Raw genomic sequence first — 14,902 nt, 5'->3', positions numbered from 1 at the left:
GAAAAAAAAATGCATATCAATCAGGGATCTTATTGACAAAATTGTTATAGGACAAGGACAACATCTATGTCTACAAATTAATGTCCTAATCATGATGTATGTCACAAATTAATATCTAATATAACATTTGAAAAGCACGAGTAGAAGTCTTACTCTATGTCAAATTGCCAAGTAAAATTATTGATAATTTTTTATTTCAGGTAACTGAGGTTGATTGATTGAAGTTGTTTTCAAACGAATTCAAGCATTATAAAACATTAGTAATTTTCATGTCACGAGTGTGATATTTATGTTTTTATTTGTCTTTGTTGACATGATTCTTGTCTCCTATTTATAATGATAGCACTACTAGCATTTAACCGGTTCAAGATATCACTTTGGAATCTTGCCACAATAGCAGGTACATGAAAGTGCCATGTTATATATATACAAGGAGAACCTCATTTCATCCATGGTTAGAAATCTCTAAATTTAAAGTGCATGCACATACTTTCAATATATCCCCTTGGAATCATAGTTAATAATATGGACCAACTCTTGATAGTATACTACCATACAATTTGATTCTAATCAATTTAGTTCAAATTTATACTATATGTATGCATCGGGTGAATTGTAAAAATATTCAATCAAAAACATATCAATTGATCCACCGCTGAGTCTACCCATTTCTCAAAAAAAGAAAAAGAAAAAAAACTCTGTTTTTCTTTCATCACATTGTGTGTTTTCATCGATATATACATCTGTTCTCTGATGCATGCATTTTGATTTTCAAGCCATATCAAGTTTGTTTTCTTAATTAATAACGTAATCCATTATTTTCTCTCAACTCCTATATATACATAAGAACACGGCGCAAATGTGAAAGCCTCTTTAACCTTTTGATTCTTTCTCGTTGGGAAAATTGTTTATCTGATATTACATGCAGCACCTTTCATTAGAAGGAGTGGGGAATTGAAGTTAAGGCACGATTGCTCGTTTGACTTTGTAAAACTAGCTCTTATGGAGATAAGGCTTGCAATCAAACTGCCAAAATACTCGAGCCTCTGCTGACATCAGGCATTGTCGTTGACATTGTCCTTGACTCTGCAACTCGCGGAATCTTTGAAATTGTGGATTTATGTCTTCAACATTTCTGGAGTTGATGTGGGATAGCAATTTCGACAAAAAAAAAAAAAAAAAAACTTATAAAAGAAGTTGTGAAGGGATGGCATGTTGAGTTGTTTAGACTAGTGAACGCACGCAACCACATTGGACATTCGCCAATAATATCGCGACCGAGATAGACGTAATGGAGGCTGTGACCAAATTGTAATCAACATGTGTATCCTCTGATGTTTCTGGAGCAGCTTTTCTTATGCAAGGGGAACTTGAATGGTTCCAAATTAGTTCTCTTCATATGTTTGCCTCCCTTTTGTGCTTTTTAATTGACATTTACATTGATAGGCATCCTTTATGTTTCTGAAGGTAGTGGAAGCTGGCAGCTTTCCTTCTTTTAAATGGCTGAAATTTCTAGGTAACAAATAACAAACTGGGAAGTTTCGGTAAAACAACGCAAAGAGTTGCTCAACGAGGCAAGGCAATGGTTGAAGGATACATCATCATCTTGTAGCCTCATTGCAACTCTCTTCATTACGGTAGCTTTCGCTATGGCTTTTACGGTACTGGAGGCAACGATGGTAGTATGGGGATCCTAGCATTCCTTGAGAAGGGCTTGTTCATGGTATTTGTGGTTGAAGATGCTCACTCTATTCTCCTTCGTCATCTGGGCTATCCTAACTTCAAGTTACGCAATCGAAGATTTCCTTCTCTCAATACCGAGACAAATGACAATGGGCCTCACTTTTCTCTTCCTCTCTTTTGCCTTTATGCGGATGGCATTCAGATCTGCTCTTATGATCGTCTTGAGTGAACAATTGAAGTGGATTCATATCCCAATTACTTTGTCGGCTATCTTCCCTATTGTATTGTTCACAATCCTATAAGCCCTATTGTATTGTTCACAATCCTATAACTTCCCTTGTATATTAAATGGTCGAATCCACCTATTTGCCTTGTCTCTACCGTCCCCTGAAGCTTTGGAAGCGATCTTTATTATTATGAGACAAGGATATCTGCGGTGTGATCTTTGTTGTACTTGTTACTGTGTGTGAAATGTTTTAAAACACTGGAAGTGTGACATTACCCATACTCAAAAGTATAAGTTATGCTGCCGAGTGCACTCCTTGTCTCAATGTTTTATTTGTACACTTCATTGCTCATTGTTGTATTAAGGTGAACCCAATTTTTCCAATAATTGGCAACAGAACCATTGATATTTCAACGGGGTTCATCCATTCAAATAAGGCAATCGTCCACACAAATTCTCCATACTGCACAAGATTTGTCATGCTAGAATAGAAAGTCTTGCCAGGATTTCCTTCACATGTAGAGGAAAAGCTTACGTCATTGCCATCAGTTCTCCGTCTTTTTGTTTGAGATTTTGCAGGAGATAGAATATACTCCTCTATGGTAGCTTCATCTTTGTATCTCACATCAGGGAATAAGGGTCTGTCCCTGGCAGCAGATGATTCAATGGCCATCATCACAGCGTGTCGCAACAGGTGCCAAAATGAAGAGCTCCTGCCAGTCTGTTCATCTACCCACTGTCGTGGATGTAGACAAGAAATGGATGTCTCAACTTGCTCTGCCCCACCTGAGGAACAGCATTGAAGACATGATTCATGTTTTATCCATCCAGTCATTTCAGCACAAGATTTGGTGGAACTTTTACATTCAGCACCAACTTCTGTTTTTGGAGTTTGCCAAGAGCAGACTTCATCACATGCCCTTGCAATCACTTGATTAGATAGAGGATCTACAATTGCTGCAGCATTGACCACCTGTAGACGAGAGAAGGGTGTAACAAAAGCAAAATTTGTGCAAATTCCACAACGTAAGAGGTTCCCACACCAGCATAAAACAAAGTTGGACGCACAATTAGGGAGCAAGATGAAGCACTACATTTCCTTTTCGAAACCTCTATTTTACTAAGTCTATGCATGAACATTTCAAGGGATAAATGTCTAAAGGACCCAGCCTTCAAAATGATCGGATTGTTCTCCACTATTATAAAACAGTTTTCTTCTCGTTTTTTGAAACCAAAGTCAATAAATATGACACACAAAAACTTCACATTCCTGTCAAGTTAATTGCAACAAGTAAATCTCACTTCTTTTTACCAAACCGAAAATGATTCTTGAAAGCTAATGCGAGCTATGGTGAGTCCTCTATGGCTTGATGGGAAAATTGTTGAAAGTGCAAACACCGGAGCAGTTAGAAATGATACTCGTTGAACATGTACTTGGATGTGCTTAACTTCACATAATACTGATTCAAAGGAAAATAAAAAGTAGCGCCAAAGGAAGGCCTTAGAGCATGCCAAATTGTCTCACAAAATGTCAAAGCAGTATAACGCTCAGAAAGAAATGATTGCCATGTATAAGAGAATTTCTTTTCTTTTTTTATTTGGTAAGATGGGGAGGCCAGGTTAGTACTCTTATTCAAGAACTCTGAGATCTTGACTAGCCAGAGATATAATTAGCTGCGAACTTGATGAAATCACTAAAAGTTACATTCATTAATCGCAAGTCAAGGGCATACCCCAACACTTACCATATTACCATGAGATTTCGCCAATTCCAGAGCATACTTCATAAAACTTACAACTGATTGTGAGTCTTCATCACTAAACCCAGTTATGCCACTGATATCGCTGCTCTGTAGAATATCAGAAGCTGAGAGAACAAATCAGTAATGACATAGAGTATGTATAAATGCACATTATACACATGCATAGAGAGTAACAGATAATTCCTTGTGATCATTGACAAGAAGCAAAATTAGGAAATACTAAAATAAAGGCCAAAAGATTTGCACAAACTCCATTGAATTGAGTCACACAAAGAGGTGGAGCTTACATTTGATTGCAAAAAGTGGGAGAGGAGAATGATAAGACTTAAACCCGGCCTAGTGACTTACAAAGAGTGTTTTCCAATTAACTAGGCAACACTTGGTCTCTATAGCCAAGATTCATTAGCAGCCATTATGCATAATGGAGATGGCTTGATTAGTTATTCCTTGAAAGTAACTTCTCTGGTTTATATATAACCCCAAACTCCTCTCAGTCCAGATGCAATCAAAACTAACATAACTCAGCAGAACGAAGTAAAATCAATCACATCCTAAATTTCTAAAAACAAACTTATCAAATTTGAGATGGCCACTCAAACTGCAACTCTTTGTAAGTCTTTGGTTTTTAGACTCCAACTTCCAAGTTATCTGCTTGGAAATAAATTCTGAAGGAGGAAAAAAGTATAAAATGAACACCCAATTCTGCCCAAGAGAATATCAAAATCCATAAGAAAGTTATCCTGGAAAAACCACCTTAACCTGCTCCTTTAATTGAGACAACATTAGAATCAGAGACATCTGCACAGCCGATGCAAATACCCTAAACCAGCAAAAATGTCCTAAAACATGATGGCAATATGTTGATCTCAAGACATGAACATGCATTACCATTACTTTCACCAAAAAAAAAAACATGCATTACCATTACTGATGGGAATATTTAAAAGAGACGTACTAGGTTGGTGGATGGTATGAGGTGGGCCATAGCTTGCACTGTTCTACCCACTCTTCCGTTGACGATGCAGCATATTTGCAGACCTATCACAAATTAGCACGAATAAGCACAAAGAACAAAATGCCAATTTGCCATCACATAATGAAGTGAAACAACGCCATTTTCAGGTTACATGTTACAGGATGTTCTTATGTGGTATATCTTCTTATGCTTATATTTGAATTACAAATATATATTGATTAAGATAAGCACGACATGCAGAAAAAAAAAGCTTTAGAATTTTCTTAACAACTAATAGACTTTCCTAATATCAGATCATCTATGCACTTTGAAAGATTTGAGAAGGATACACACTTCCACCTAACATTAGATAGGATATGGCTTCTTTTCATGCTATAATGAACTTTAAAAGACAAGTTACATGATGAAAAAGAAAATGATAAAAAATTCAAGGGATGGAAACTTGGTTCAAATTCAGGGCTTGAAAGCCAAATTGATCTATATATACAGTGAAATCCTATCCAGCCACTGAAGTATGTTACAGAATCTAATGCCGTTGACAATACAGATGTTCGCTATTGCTTCATTATTATCGACCAGTAAAGATGTTCCAACCACTTATTCACTTGAAAGTGCGGTTCACTGGATGTGGGGACATAATAGAGCAAACAATATTAGTGTACAACAACCAACACCAAGAAGCCCTCTTTGGCATAAATAGCCTATAAAGTATTGTAAAAAAAAAACTACAAAGACCAAAAGAAATTCCCAAGCTTGAGCCAGGCAACACTTTTATATAGATATATCACACGATATACATTAATTACTTAAATGAGATGTCCCATTAAAAAAAAAAAAAGGAGGGAGAAATTGTCAAATAAAATTTTCTATAACTTGGAAAATGGGAGAAGAGAAAAGGCATCAACAGATGTCAAATATGCTAGCAGTTCATTGTCAAATATGCTAGTGGTCCATGGTGGGGTAAGATGCTCCGTGAGTAAACATCATTGCTAATGTTCCTTTTCTGCACATGATGTGCACATAAGAGGTATTGTAATCCTATTCAATCAATTTTCATGATTGATAAGGGAAAAACAACAAACTGAGCATTTAAATTAACAAGCAATACAGGTTGCTTTCATAATTGTTCATCAGGTTTTTCGATGCCTTGCATAGCTAATACATACTAGAAAAAAGCGAAAGACCAGAAACCAATGGTAGCATTTGAGTTTCATCAGATAACATTCTTCCTGAATCAGGCAATTTGTATTCACAATAGTCCCTCAAAAGAATTTCCGACAGTAGAAGAAGAAAATTCAGGATATGCAGCAGCAGGATACAGGAGGCAAGGAGCACGCCTCGTTCACCCCAAAACATAAGCAAACCATCCACAAAAACCTCAGCTTCATCACTCGAGTGCGGCTTAGGACTAAGTGTCTTGTCAAGCAATTACACTGATGATGTGAATATGACTTTAAATATCTAATGCTGATTGATTTGTTATACTCAAGTTAATGACTTACGGTGCTTCCAATGCAGACAAAGCTTTCTCATAACTTTGGGACTTAAAATTCAGATATAATTTCTTCGATCCAATGACAATTGCCATGCATGGATCAGAGGATTCTATTCCCTCTTTTATGTTACTTAAAGAGCAGTAAATACACGGGACCGATGTCTGATCAAGAACTACAGGCGTAAGTATAAACAACAGACATTGAATTCTTTGCATGAAATAGTTCCTGTTAAATAACCCTCGCATGATGACAACAACATTTCAATGGTTTTTTTTTTTAACTTCTTAAGGGTAACCCATAAACAAAAGGCAATAGAAGGACCTAGTTAAGCAACTACTCTTATGTTCAGTTAATGAGTAAAGCTTCGCCTTATGATTTCACAAATCTTCGAATTCCATAACGACGCGCACAGCAAAAATTGTTACTAAATTTCAAAGATGCAAGAAACAATGATGTTCAAATATCAAAATCATTAAGTGACCAATCACACCAGTGACAAACATAACACCGATGTGCTTATGAACAAAGAACGTACCTCCTTCGAGACACTTCTTCTTCACCCGCTTCACGTGGTGGAGGTCCTCCAATGGCGCAATTTGACTCAAACGCCTAACCAACAACCAAACAATGGATTCCCAAAAAAATTGAGCGGAAAATCAAACCATATACGAAACAGCAATTTCTGAGAAGTCAGAACGAGCTTTAACACATAAATCCAAAATAAGACACTGAGGCTGACCTCATATGATAGTGTTCGTGATCTTCGGCTGCTCAATCTGAGCTGCGACCACGTTCACTGCATGCAGGAAAAGGAAAAAAAAAAAAAAAAGCCGCAACGAAACGGCAATTCCGAAGTGTAGAACACATCAGCAACACGTCAAGTTCGGATCTTTCGCTCAGGATTCGGTCGGTCGTCCATGAAGAATATACCTGTGAGTTGCTGATCAGGCGGAATCGGCGGCCTGCCGGGGACGTGGACGATTCGCCACGCATCGTCGTCCTCGCTGCTCATCGCTCTTCGCAGCTCTCTCCGGTCGCCGGGAGCACGAAAAGCGGCGGGAAACCGCGACGCCGTCGGCGGTGGCAAAGCTCGCCCGCGCGGCGGCTGAAAGTGGAAGAAGCGGCGACGTTCTCGACGGAGAGAGAAAGAGAGAACTCATGCCTAATTGTGGGCCTGAACTGGCCCTTTCACTTTCAAGCACGCCCATTTGCTGTTACAGTGGCTCCTTTTTTTTTTTTTTTTTTCCTTTCTTAATTGATTTTCCTTGAAAGATATTTCTTGTAATTTTCTTTTATAGTTATTGAATAGTACAGCATTTATCATACTCTTTAGGGGTGAGCGGTTCCCGGTTCCTTACAGGTTCCGCTTGGAACCTGGAACCTACCCTCGGGTACAGGTTCTTCATTTTTTGGAACCTGGAACCTACCCGTCAGAACAAGAACCCGGAACCCGCCCGTCACGGGTTCCGGATCGATTCCAGTTCCAACAAGTTCTTTTTTTTTTTTTTTTTTTTCCATTTTTAGTTAAAAAAATGGAAATGAATGCAGCAATAATAAACAAACTTGTCATTCGTCACCTTCTATCAAATGATGTCGTGGGAAAAATTGTGCATTCCCTGCTATCCTACTAACTTTTATGCAGGTGGCATACCTAGGAAAACTTGTTTAAATCAGCAAAAGACTCAGCTCATGCTTTGATGCAGCTTCTGCTAAAGCATCTTCAAGTTCCCAAAGATTTTCGCCAAAGTCAACAAGCTTGTACTTGTCTTTGCGCCATTATCAGCAAGCTTCAGATCATCCTAGCATAAAAAATTCAGAAAACAGATATTTTAGCCTCTGAAGGAGCAATATGTGAACTTACTTGGCAATGTGATTTCATTCACACTTTATAATTAATGGGATAACAAGTGATATTTTGCAGGTATGTGAGTGCATCCAAGGAATGTGCGGTGGGATAAATGTCGTGATAGAAAAATAAGCAAGAGAAATCTGGTTCTTACAAAGATCGTAATCATCAACGGTGGAAGCTCTCTCAGTAAAATTGAGTCTACTGTTGCCAGATCCTACAATTAAGAGAGAAAGGCACTGAATTTATGATCAAAATCCATATACCATTATATACTTCTTTTAGCAAAAGAGTAAATGACTGGATAAATCAGAGAAAGGGATAGACCTTAAATGGCATTCCCAGAACAAGCTTTGTAGCAAGAGAATGGTAGAAATTTTCTGGGGCCTGCACTAACAAATTCTTGATGAAGACCACTTCACCAAAACTTACAACATACTTGCATCCTCCCCCCACCCACAGAGAGAGAGAGAGAGAGAGAGAGAGAGAGAGAGAGAGAGAGAGAGAGAGAGAGAGAGAGAGAGAGAGAGAGAGAGAAAAGTACACCCAATTGAAAATGTTCTCAAAAATATTCTGTTTTGTGAAAGTTGAAACAATACCTTCAACTGATTCAAGGAGACAGACATGAGAATGGATCCATCACGGTGTAATCCACCTCCTCGCCCTACTCCCATGTTAAGTATGGTTGTTAGAAAATGGAACTATCTAAAATTTTATGGCCAATGTCATTTTCAAGTTGATGACCAACCTCCTTTTGCATCGGCAATTAACCCGATCATCGCTGGAAGTCAAAATAATGTCTGTGCTTTTCTCAAATGGTGCCTGATGGTAATTAGAAATAAATACGGGGCGAATAAGAATCCCAAAATGGTCGACTAATGCATAATGATACAATAAACTAAATTAAAAACCTACCACCCCCTTCTGGTTCTGAAGCTCTGCTGCTCTCATACCGAGATTTGCCAGCCTTTTATAGGGATCTATCTCTTCTTCAGGTGGTTCAGTAAGAGAAACTCTGATTGTATCACCTAAACCATCCTGCATTAAAATGTTCCATGAACTTCAAGGTCTAATTAGGGTATAAGAACTTCAAGGTCTAATTAGGGTATAAGGAGCATTTCAAATATCACCAGCAATGGCCCGTTATGCGCAGTCCACCAAAAACAAAATGACTCCAATCATTCAAAAATATAAATGAAAACAGAATTTTGCAAAGCATTTTAAACCACCCAATCACTGAATTGCAGTGTGATACATCTAGATCAACAAGGGTTCTAATCATGTTCAGGACAGTTGCACCGAGCCAGTAGGTGTAAAGGAGACTTGAAGAAGGGTTCCAATGCCAATTGCAGACTTCATGCATCCATCTTCACCTTCTCCAGCTTCAGTCGCGGGCTTCGAGGCATGGCGAAGGTAGAGCTACGGCGTCGCGGGCTTTGGGGCACGGCGAAGGTAGAACTGCGGCGTCGCGGGCTTCGGGGCACGGCGAAGGTAGAGCTGCGGCGTCGCGGGCTTCGAGGCACGGCGAAGGCGAGCAGCGGCGTCGTTGGCTTCGGGGCACGGCGAAGGCGAGCAGCGGCGTCGCCGGCCGGGGCACGGCGAAGGCGAGCAGCGGCGTCACGGGCTTCGGGGCACGGCGAAGGCAGAGCAGCGGCGTCGCGGGCTTCCGGGCACGGTGAACGCAGAGCAGTGGCGTCGCGGGCTTCAGGGCACAAATGAAGCGAGCAGCGGCGTCGCGGGCTTCGGGCACAAATGGCGAGCGCGGCGTCGCGGGCTTCAAGGCACGGCGAAGCGAGCGGGCTTCGCGGGTTTTGGGGCACGGCGAAGGCGAGCAACGGCGTCGCGGGCTTCGGGGCACAAGGCGAGCGAGCGGCGGCGTCGCGGGCTGCAGGCGAGGCACGGGTTGACCCTACTCATCACGCCCACCGTTAAGTCAGCAGGGGCTGCATTAGAAGGACCGGCATTCGACGGTCTCGCGGGGAAGGTAGTAGCTGGTGGAGCAGGAGCGACGTCGGTGCGGGCTGCAGGCGAGGCGAGGCGCGGCGGGGATGCTACTTGGCGGTGTCGAGCAGAGGGCGAAGAGAGAACATAGGTAAGAGTGTCATGAGATAGTGAGACTGAGTGTTGTAAGAGTAATTTGGGGCACGGCGAAGGCAGAGCAGCGGCAGTCGCGGCTCAACCCATGGCCAAGGGGGGAAGAGCTCGGTTCGGGCGGAGGTGGTGACGGTTCAGAGCAACGACGGCTTGGACGGCCGAGCGAGCGGCGGCAAGAGGTGGTGATGGTGGCTTGGGGACAGCGGCGGGCCCTCACGGCGGCGCGGACGGCGAGACAACTCGTCGGGCTCAACGGCGAGACGGCTTGTCAGACGAGCAGTGGATGGTGGGGGTTCGATGGCCAAGAGGTGGTGGTGAGTAGGGCATGGGGCGGCGGTGTGGTGGTGGGTGAAGCAGCAGCCGGCGAGAGGAAGGAAGAAGAAGAAGAAGAAGAAGAAGGGGGGTTTCAGCTGAGAGAGGGGGAAAGAGGAGAGAGAGAGAGAGAGAGAGAGAAAAGAAAAAGTTGGGGGCAGGGAAGTGACGTCAGGAGAAAAGGGAGAGAGAGAAAAGAAAGGGAAAGGGGGAAGATTGAACAGAGGGGGGAAATGACGTGGAGGGGATTAGGTTTTTATTTTTATTTTTTTAACTTAGGCCAGTTCCGGTTCCTCCGGTTCCGGTTCTTAGAGGAATCGGAACCGGAACCGAGAACTGCCGGTTCCCAGAAAAAGAGAACCGGGAACTGGAACCGGTCTCCTTAGAACCGGGAACCACGCTTACCCCTAATACTCTTAACATTCGCCATGAGGGGTTAATCACATGCTGAACAGATAAAAGACCTTGAAAAGGTAAATAAACTACTCAAAAGATCAAAATCCTCGAATGCATGAGCAAGCGGAGGCAAATCCCTATTTATCGTCCGATGAAACGGGGTCCTGCAAATTTGTCTCCTTGGTATCACTTCTCAAACAAATCTGATCGTGCAGCAACAATGAATTGCTACGGTTCAGATCTAATATGCGTGATGACTTGATATTTTTTGTTTCTTTTCTCCTTATACGGATCAGCTTTGAATGGTCAAAGGCGGGGAAGAGAGAGAGAGAGAGCCGAGGGTTCTGCCCTCATGTCCGGTCAAAGGAGAGAGAGGACGAGATCGAGATGAAGAAGAACAGTGGAGAGAAAGACAGACTGCAGGAGAGAGAGAGAGAGAGAGAGGAGAATCATGAATGTCGGGGCAGTGCGGGGAGAAATAATTGGGGCCGTCCCCTCTGATTCCGTACGCGTCTTGTCCGCACCGGATTCCTCCTCCGTACGCCTCCCACCTCACCGCATTCCTCGCTCACCAACCCCCCTCCCTCCCTCCCCCTCCCCCACCGCCGTCTGATGATCTCTGATCTCTTTGTCTCGAGCCTTGGCGAAACCGACGGCGGCGATCGACCGACGTGGGGACGGTTCGGTGGGGGCAAGAAAAAGCGGGGGGGGTGGTGTGGGAAAGCATGTTAAAATTCGATCGTCTCTAATTAGGGTGGAACCGAGAAAGTATGATGGTTTCCGAAAGACCATCTCGGCTTTGGGTGAAAATGGGGGAAGGGGGAATTCTTCCCTGTGGACCCGAGTTCATTGAACCATGTGGAATATATCAACAAATTCATCTCATGGGTTTTCACATGTAGAAACTAGGGACTAGAGTGAATGGCCATGATAGAGTTGATGATTCTAAATTTGGAATTCAAAGTTGGATTTGACAAAATGTATTAAAAAAAAAATTAAGTTTGATTTTTCGATGATTAGTGTTGTGATAATGATTGGAATGTACATTGTTGCAACCTACAATCATTATGGAAATTGAGAAATTTGCGTTCGATGGGCTATCAAGGGATTTGAATATATTTATTCATGCAATGCATTTCTCATTGATGAACTTTTGAATGGTAATGTACACATTAGAATGTACGTCCCATTTGTTTCAGCTAGTAGTCTGCAAGCTTCTTTATGCTCGACTGGTCCAATTTAGCATAAAGGCACATTCAGGTAGATTTAGGAAAGAGCTTTTCATTTTCAAGGTTAGCCTCGCTCGAGAGGCTCGAACTACGTTTGCCCTTCTTGAAAAATTCCGCGCATTGGTTTTTTAACGGGTAAACTCGAGCAACAACTTAAACCCAACTGGAGGGCTCGATTTACATCAAGCCAATTATTACATCCACAACTGGCAAGCTAACTCCAAAAAGGCCAGGTCCTTTTTGGCCGCGAGAGGGGGCACGAACAGTCGCCGCGAGAGCAGGATAGCGACAAGGGTGGAAACTGGAGAGAGAGAGAGAGGAGGGGATGTATGGAGACAGTCGTACGAGACTAAAATAGGGTTTTGCTCATTTATAAAAGAAAAATCGTTCTAATCGCAGCTGGTGATTTCTCATGATCTAACGGTAGAGAATGTCAATCCTAATCTAATCAATCCAACCATATAGTTCCACTTGATCTAACGGTGATAGCTATTGGCCCTCGTCTCTTAAATTTAATGTAGGAGATTGGGTCTATGTAATGGTTGAAGTCGTCAATTCTCCTCCAATAAATTCGAGATCGAATCACTTGTCCATTTAACGGTTCTAAAGAACTTCTTTTGGATATGTGACGTTGGATTTCTATTTGTGACGCGTTGCCGTAAATCAAATAGCGGAATTCGCAAAAATCATCCTCATTATTACCCGACATTTGGTGTTGGTCATGAAAAAATATTTCATTAATTTATTCCGCCAGTCAGTCTCCTTATGGCAACAATTTTTTATTCAAAAGTGGACAAAATATGCTCGATCAACACCACATATCGACATGTGGTACTCATGCCTACGAGCTTCTAAACACAATTACACTTACAATCCTCATACTTTTGGGAATTTTCGAGTTTGATACCTATATTTTGTTCCTGCAATAATTTTTAGTCCTCTTATCAATTTCACATGAAATTTCAATGATGCAACATATCATTTAAATACATTGTATATATGTGTATAATGAATTTATAGTTAATAGTAAAGGCTTTGTTATTCACATCTGACCTCCTTTTCAAGATATATCATACGTATAAATGTGAATCGCGACAATTCTCGCTATCACACGAAGTATGAGCTTGGGAGAGTTCATGATTGTGATCGAATAAATTCACATGACCAAAGGAATCTCAAAGGATGAAAAGATGATATCTTTTGAAATACATACCAAACTTTTATAGTCAAGTATCCAATAATTGGATCTTTTTCGGTCAAGGGCCGAGGTCGAGTCACGACAGCAAACATGATGTGTGAAGAAATATGAAGTATCTTCACGTGAAGAAGAAAGTGAAGAAGAGCACAGGAGTCAAAAGCAACCTAAGAAAAAGTCTGACAAGCCACGGAAAGGGCAAGCAAATATGCTATAAGTACTGTAGTGAAAGCACTGTTTGATACTGTTTATACATTGTTGGCATCACATCAAAGTCTATAATGCCGCCAGGCATTACATCAAACCAGTCTACAAAGCATCCTGCAAAGTCTATAATGCCTTCGGGCATCACATCGAACCAATCTGTAAAGCATCCTAAAGTGCTCTACATTATTAGGTCATGACAAAGTCTATAATGCCCTAGCATGCGTTGTATAAAACAAACTTCCGTCAGAAATCCTATTAAGAATTGGATAAGGGTGTGTTTGGTAACAATTCTGTTCCGAAGAACAGATTATGATCAGAAATGATTATTTTTTATTCTGTTCTCGAGAACTGATTCTTAGTAAAAGAACGCGTTTGGTTATTGTCCAAAATTTCTGATTCTGTAATAGAATTGTGTTTGGTACCCTACTCATTGATTCTGTTCCAAATCAATTTCTTTTAATTTTTAAATAATTTTTTTACTTTTTTCATTTCATTTTTTTTCCTTTTTCTCCTATTCTTCTTCTTCTTGTGGTTGGTTGCCGATCAGCGACCTCACCGGAGCATCGCCGACTCTCATTAGCCGAGCCTCGCCGATGGCCAGGCGGGCCTCGCCGGGGCTGGGCAAGGCTTGCCTGGCCACCGGCGAGGCTGGGCGAGCCTTGCTGGTGGCCAGGCTGGGCGAGGCTCGCCTGGACATCGGCGGGGCTGGCATCGCAAGGCTTGCCCAACCCCGACGAGGCTCGGCCTTACCCAACCCCGACGAGGCCCGCCTGGCCACCGACGAGCTCACCGGACCAGTGGACGGTGAGTAGTGGCGGCGGGCGGCGGTGGACGGTGGTCGCGAGATGGCCAAAGGGAAAAAGAAGAAGAGTTGGTTTTGATTTTCAAATTTGTTCTTGGAACAAGAATCAACTTTTTTTTTATTCTTGATTCCACTCCCAATCTGTTCCAGGGAACAAAAATTTTACCGAACGTGATTCTCGGCCCAAATTGATTATGGGAACAAAATATCAAAATTTGGCCCCGTTTGAATGATTACCAAACAGGGCCTAAAAGAGTTGATTCCTGTACGCACTCTCTAATAAATTTCTAAATCTCTTTTCTCTCTTTCCTCTCCCTTGACATGTGTACAATTCGAGAAGGGTCCTCAATAATTTTATAAGGAATTGCAAATTTTCAGACTTGCCAGTGTCCCCTCCCACGGTACATGGAAAAACGTAAATATGAGCTAATTTAATCGATTAACTTTCCATGAAAATTTTTTGTCTCCCCATTTTCCGTACTTTTTAAAAATAAACATAAATTCCATATTCAGTTAACTTAGGTCTAATGTGAATAGAGTTATTTAGCCATCCCAATTATTCCATTCTTAGAAAGAAAAATTCTGAAATTAAGATTTTGAGAATACTTACATTAACTAAAAGTATATGATGATTTTATTAATTGAGGATGAAAATATTCTCACCTTATGAGGTAAAA

General features: G+C 41.5%; 2 protein-coding genes across 3 annotated transcripts; both read right to left on the bottom strand.

Moving 5' to 3' along the window:
- Window positions 1-2,210: 2,210 nt before the first annotated feature.
- LOC104440275 (tRNA-specific adenosine deaminase TAD3) lies at window positions 2,211-7,598 on the bottom strand. Of its 2 annotated transcripts, none has more exons than XR_005549086.1 (6): window positions 7,075-7,598; window positions 6,884-6,940; window positions 6,680-6,753; window positions 4,628-4,710; window positions 3,655-3,776; window positions 2,211-2,882 (listed from the first exon to the last, which is right to left on the bottom strand). XR_005549086.1 is itself a non-coding variant. In XM_039308227.1 (6 exons), exons 2-6 carry the CDS (start codon window positions 6,886-6,888, stop codon window positions 2,259-2,261), a joined length of 891 nt encoding a protein of 296 aa, XP_039164161.1. In that variant the 5' UTR covers window positions 6,889-6,940; window positions 7,075-7,598; the 3' UTR covers window positions 2,211-2,258. The 2 variants fall into 2 exon arrangements, 1 of the variants encoding a protein (XP_039164161.1); XM_039308227.1 differs by having other exon boundaries at window positions 3,655-3,759.
- Window positions 7,599-8,145: 547 nt separating this feature from the next.
- Window positions 8,146-10,826, bottom strand: LOC108958825 (uncharacterized protein KIAA0754-like). The gene is made up of 7 exons (XM_039309901.1): window positions 10,802-10,826; window positions 9,364-9,899; window positions 8,906-9,028; window positions 8,739-8,812; window positions 8,590-8,654; window positions 8,318-8,377; window positions 8,146-8,207 (listed from the first exon to the last, which is right to left on the bottom strand). The coding sequence occupies exons 1-5, from the start codon at window positions 10,824-10,826 to the stop codon at window positions 8,630-8,632; spliced, it is 783 nt and encodes a 260-aa protein (XP_039165835.1). The 3' UTR covers window positions 8,146-8,207; window positions 8,318-8,377; window positions 8,590-8,629.
- Between the last annotated feature and the right edge of the window lie 4,076 nt (window positions 10,827-14,902).

This window comes from Eucalyptus grandis, chromosome 3 (assembly GCF_016545825.1).
Source record: "Eucalyptus grandis isolate ANBG69807.140 chromosome 3, ASM1654582v1, whole genome shotgun sequence".
NCBI classification, from domain to species: Eukaryota; Viridiplantae; Streptophyta; class Magnoliopsida; order Myrtales; family Myrtaceae; genus Eucalyptus; species Eucalyptus grandis.
The sequence above is the reverse complement of the archived record's forward strand: the minus strand, read 5'-3'. Positions and strand labels throughout refer to the sequence as shown.

Coding starts and splice junctions, on each gene's coding strand:
- LOC104440275 (XM_039308227.1), bottom strand. Junction 4,711..6,679: donor GAAGAAGTGTCTCGAAGGAG/GTACGTTCTTTG, acceptor AATTTGTGATAG/GTCTGCAAATATGCTGCATC. Junction 3,760..4,627: donor TCATACCATCCACCAACCTA/GTACGTCTCTTT, acceptor GATATTCTACAG/AGCAGCGATATCAGTGGCAT.
- LOC108958825 (XM_039309901.1), bottom strand. CDS start 10,826: ATGGCGAATGTTAAGAGTATTAGGG. Junction 9,900..10,801: donor GAATGTTAAGAGTATTAGGG/GTAAGCGTGGTT, acceptor CGTGATGAGTAG/GGTCAACCCGTGCCTCGCCT. Junction 8,813..8,905: donor TTCAGAACCAGAAGGGGGTG/GTAGGTTTTTAA, acceptor AATTACCATCAG/GCACCATTTGAGAAAAGCAC.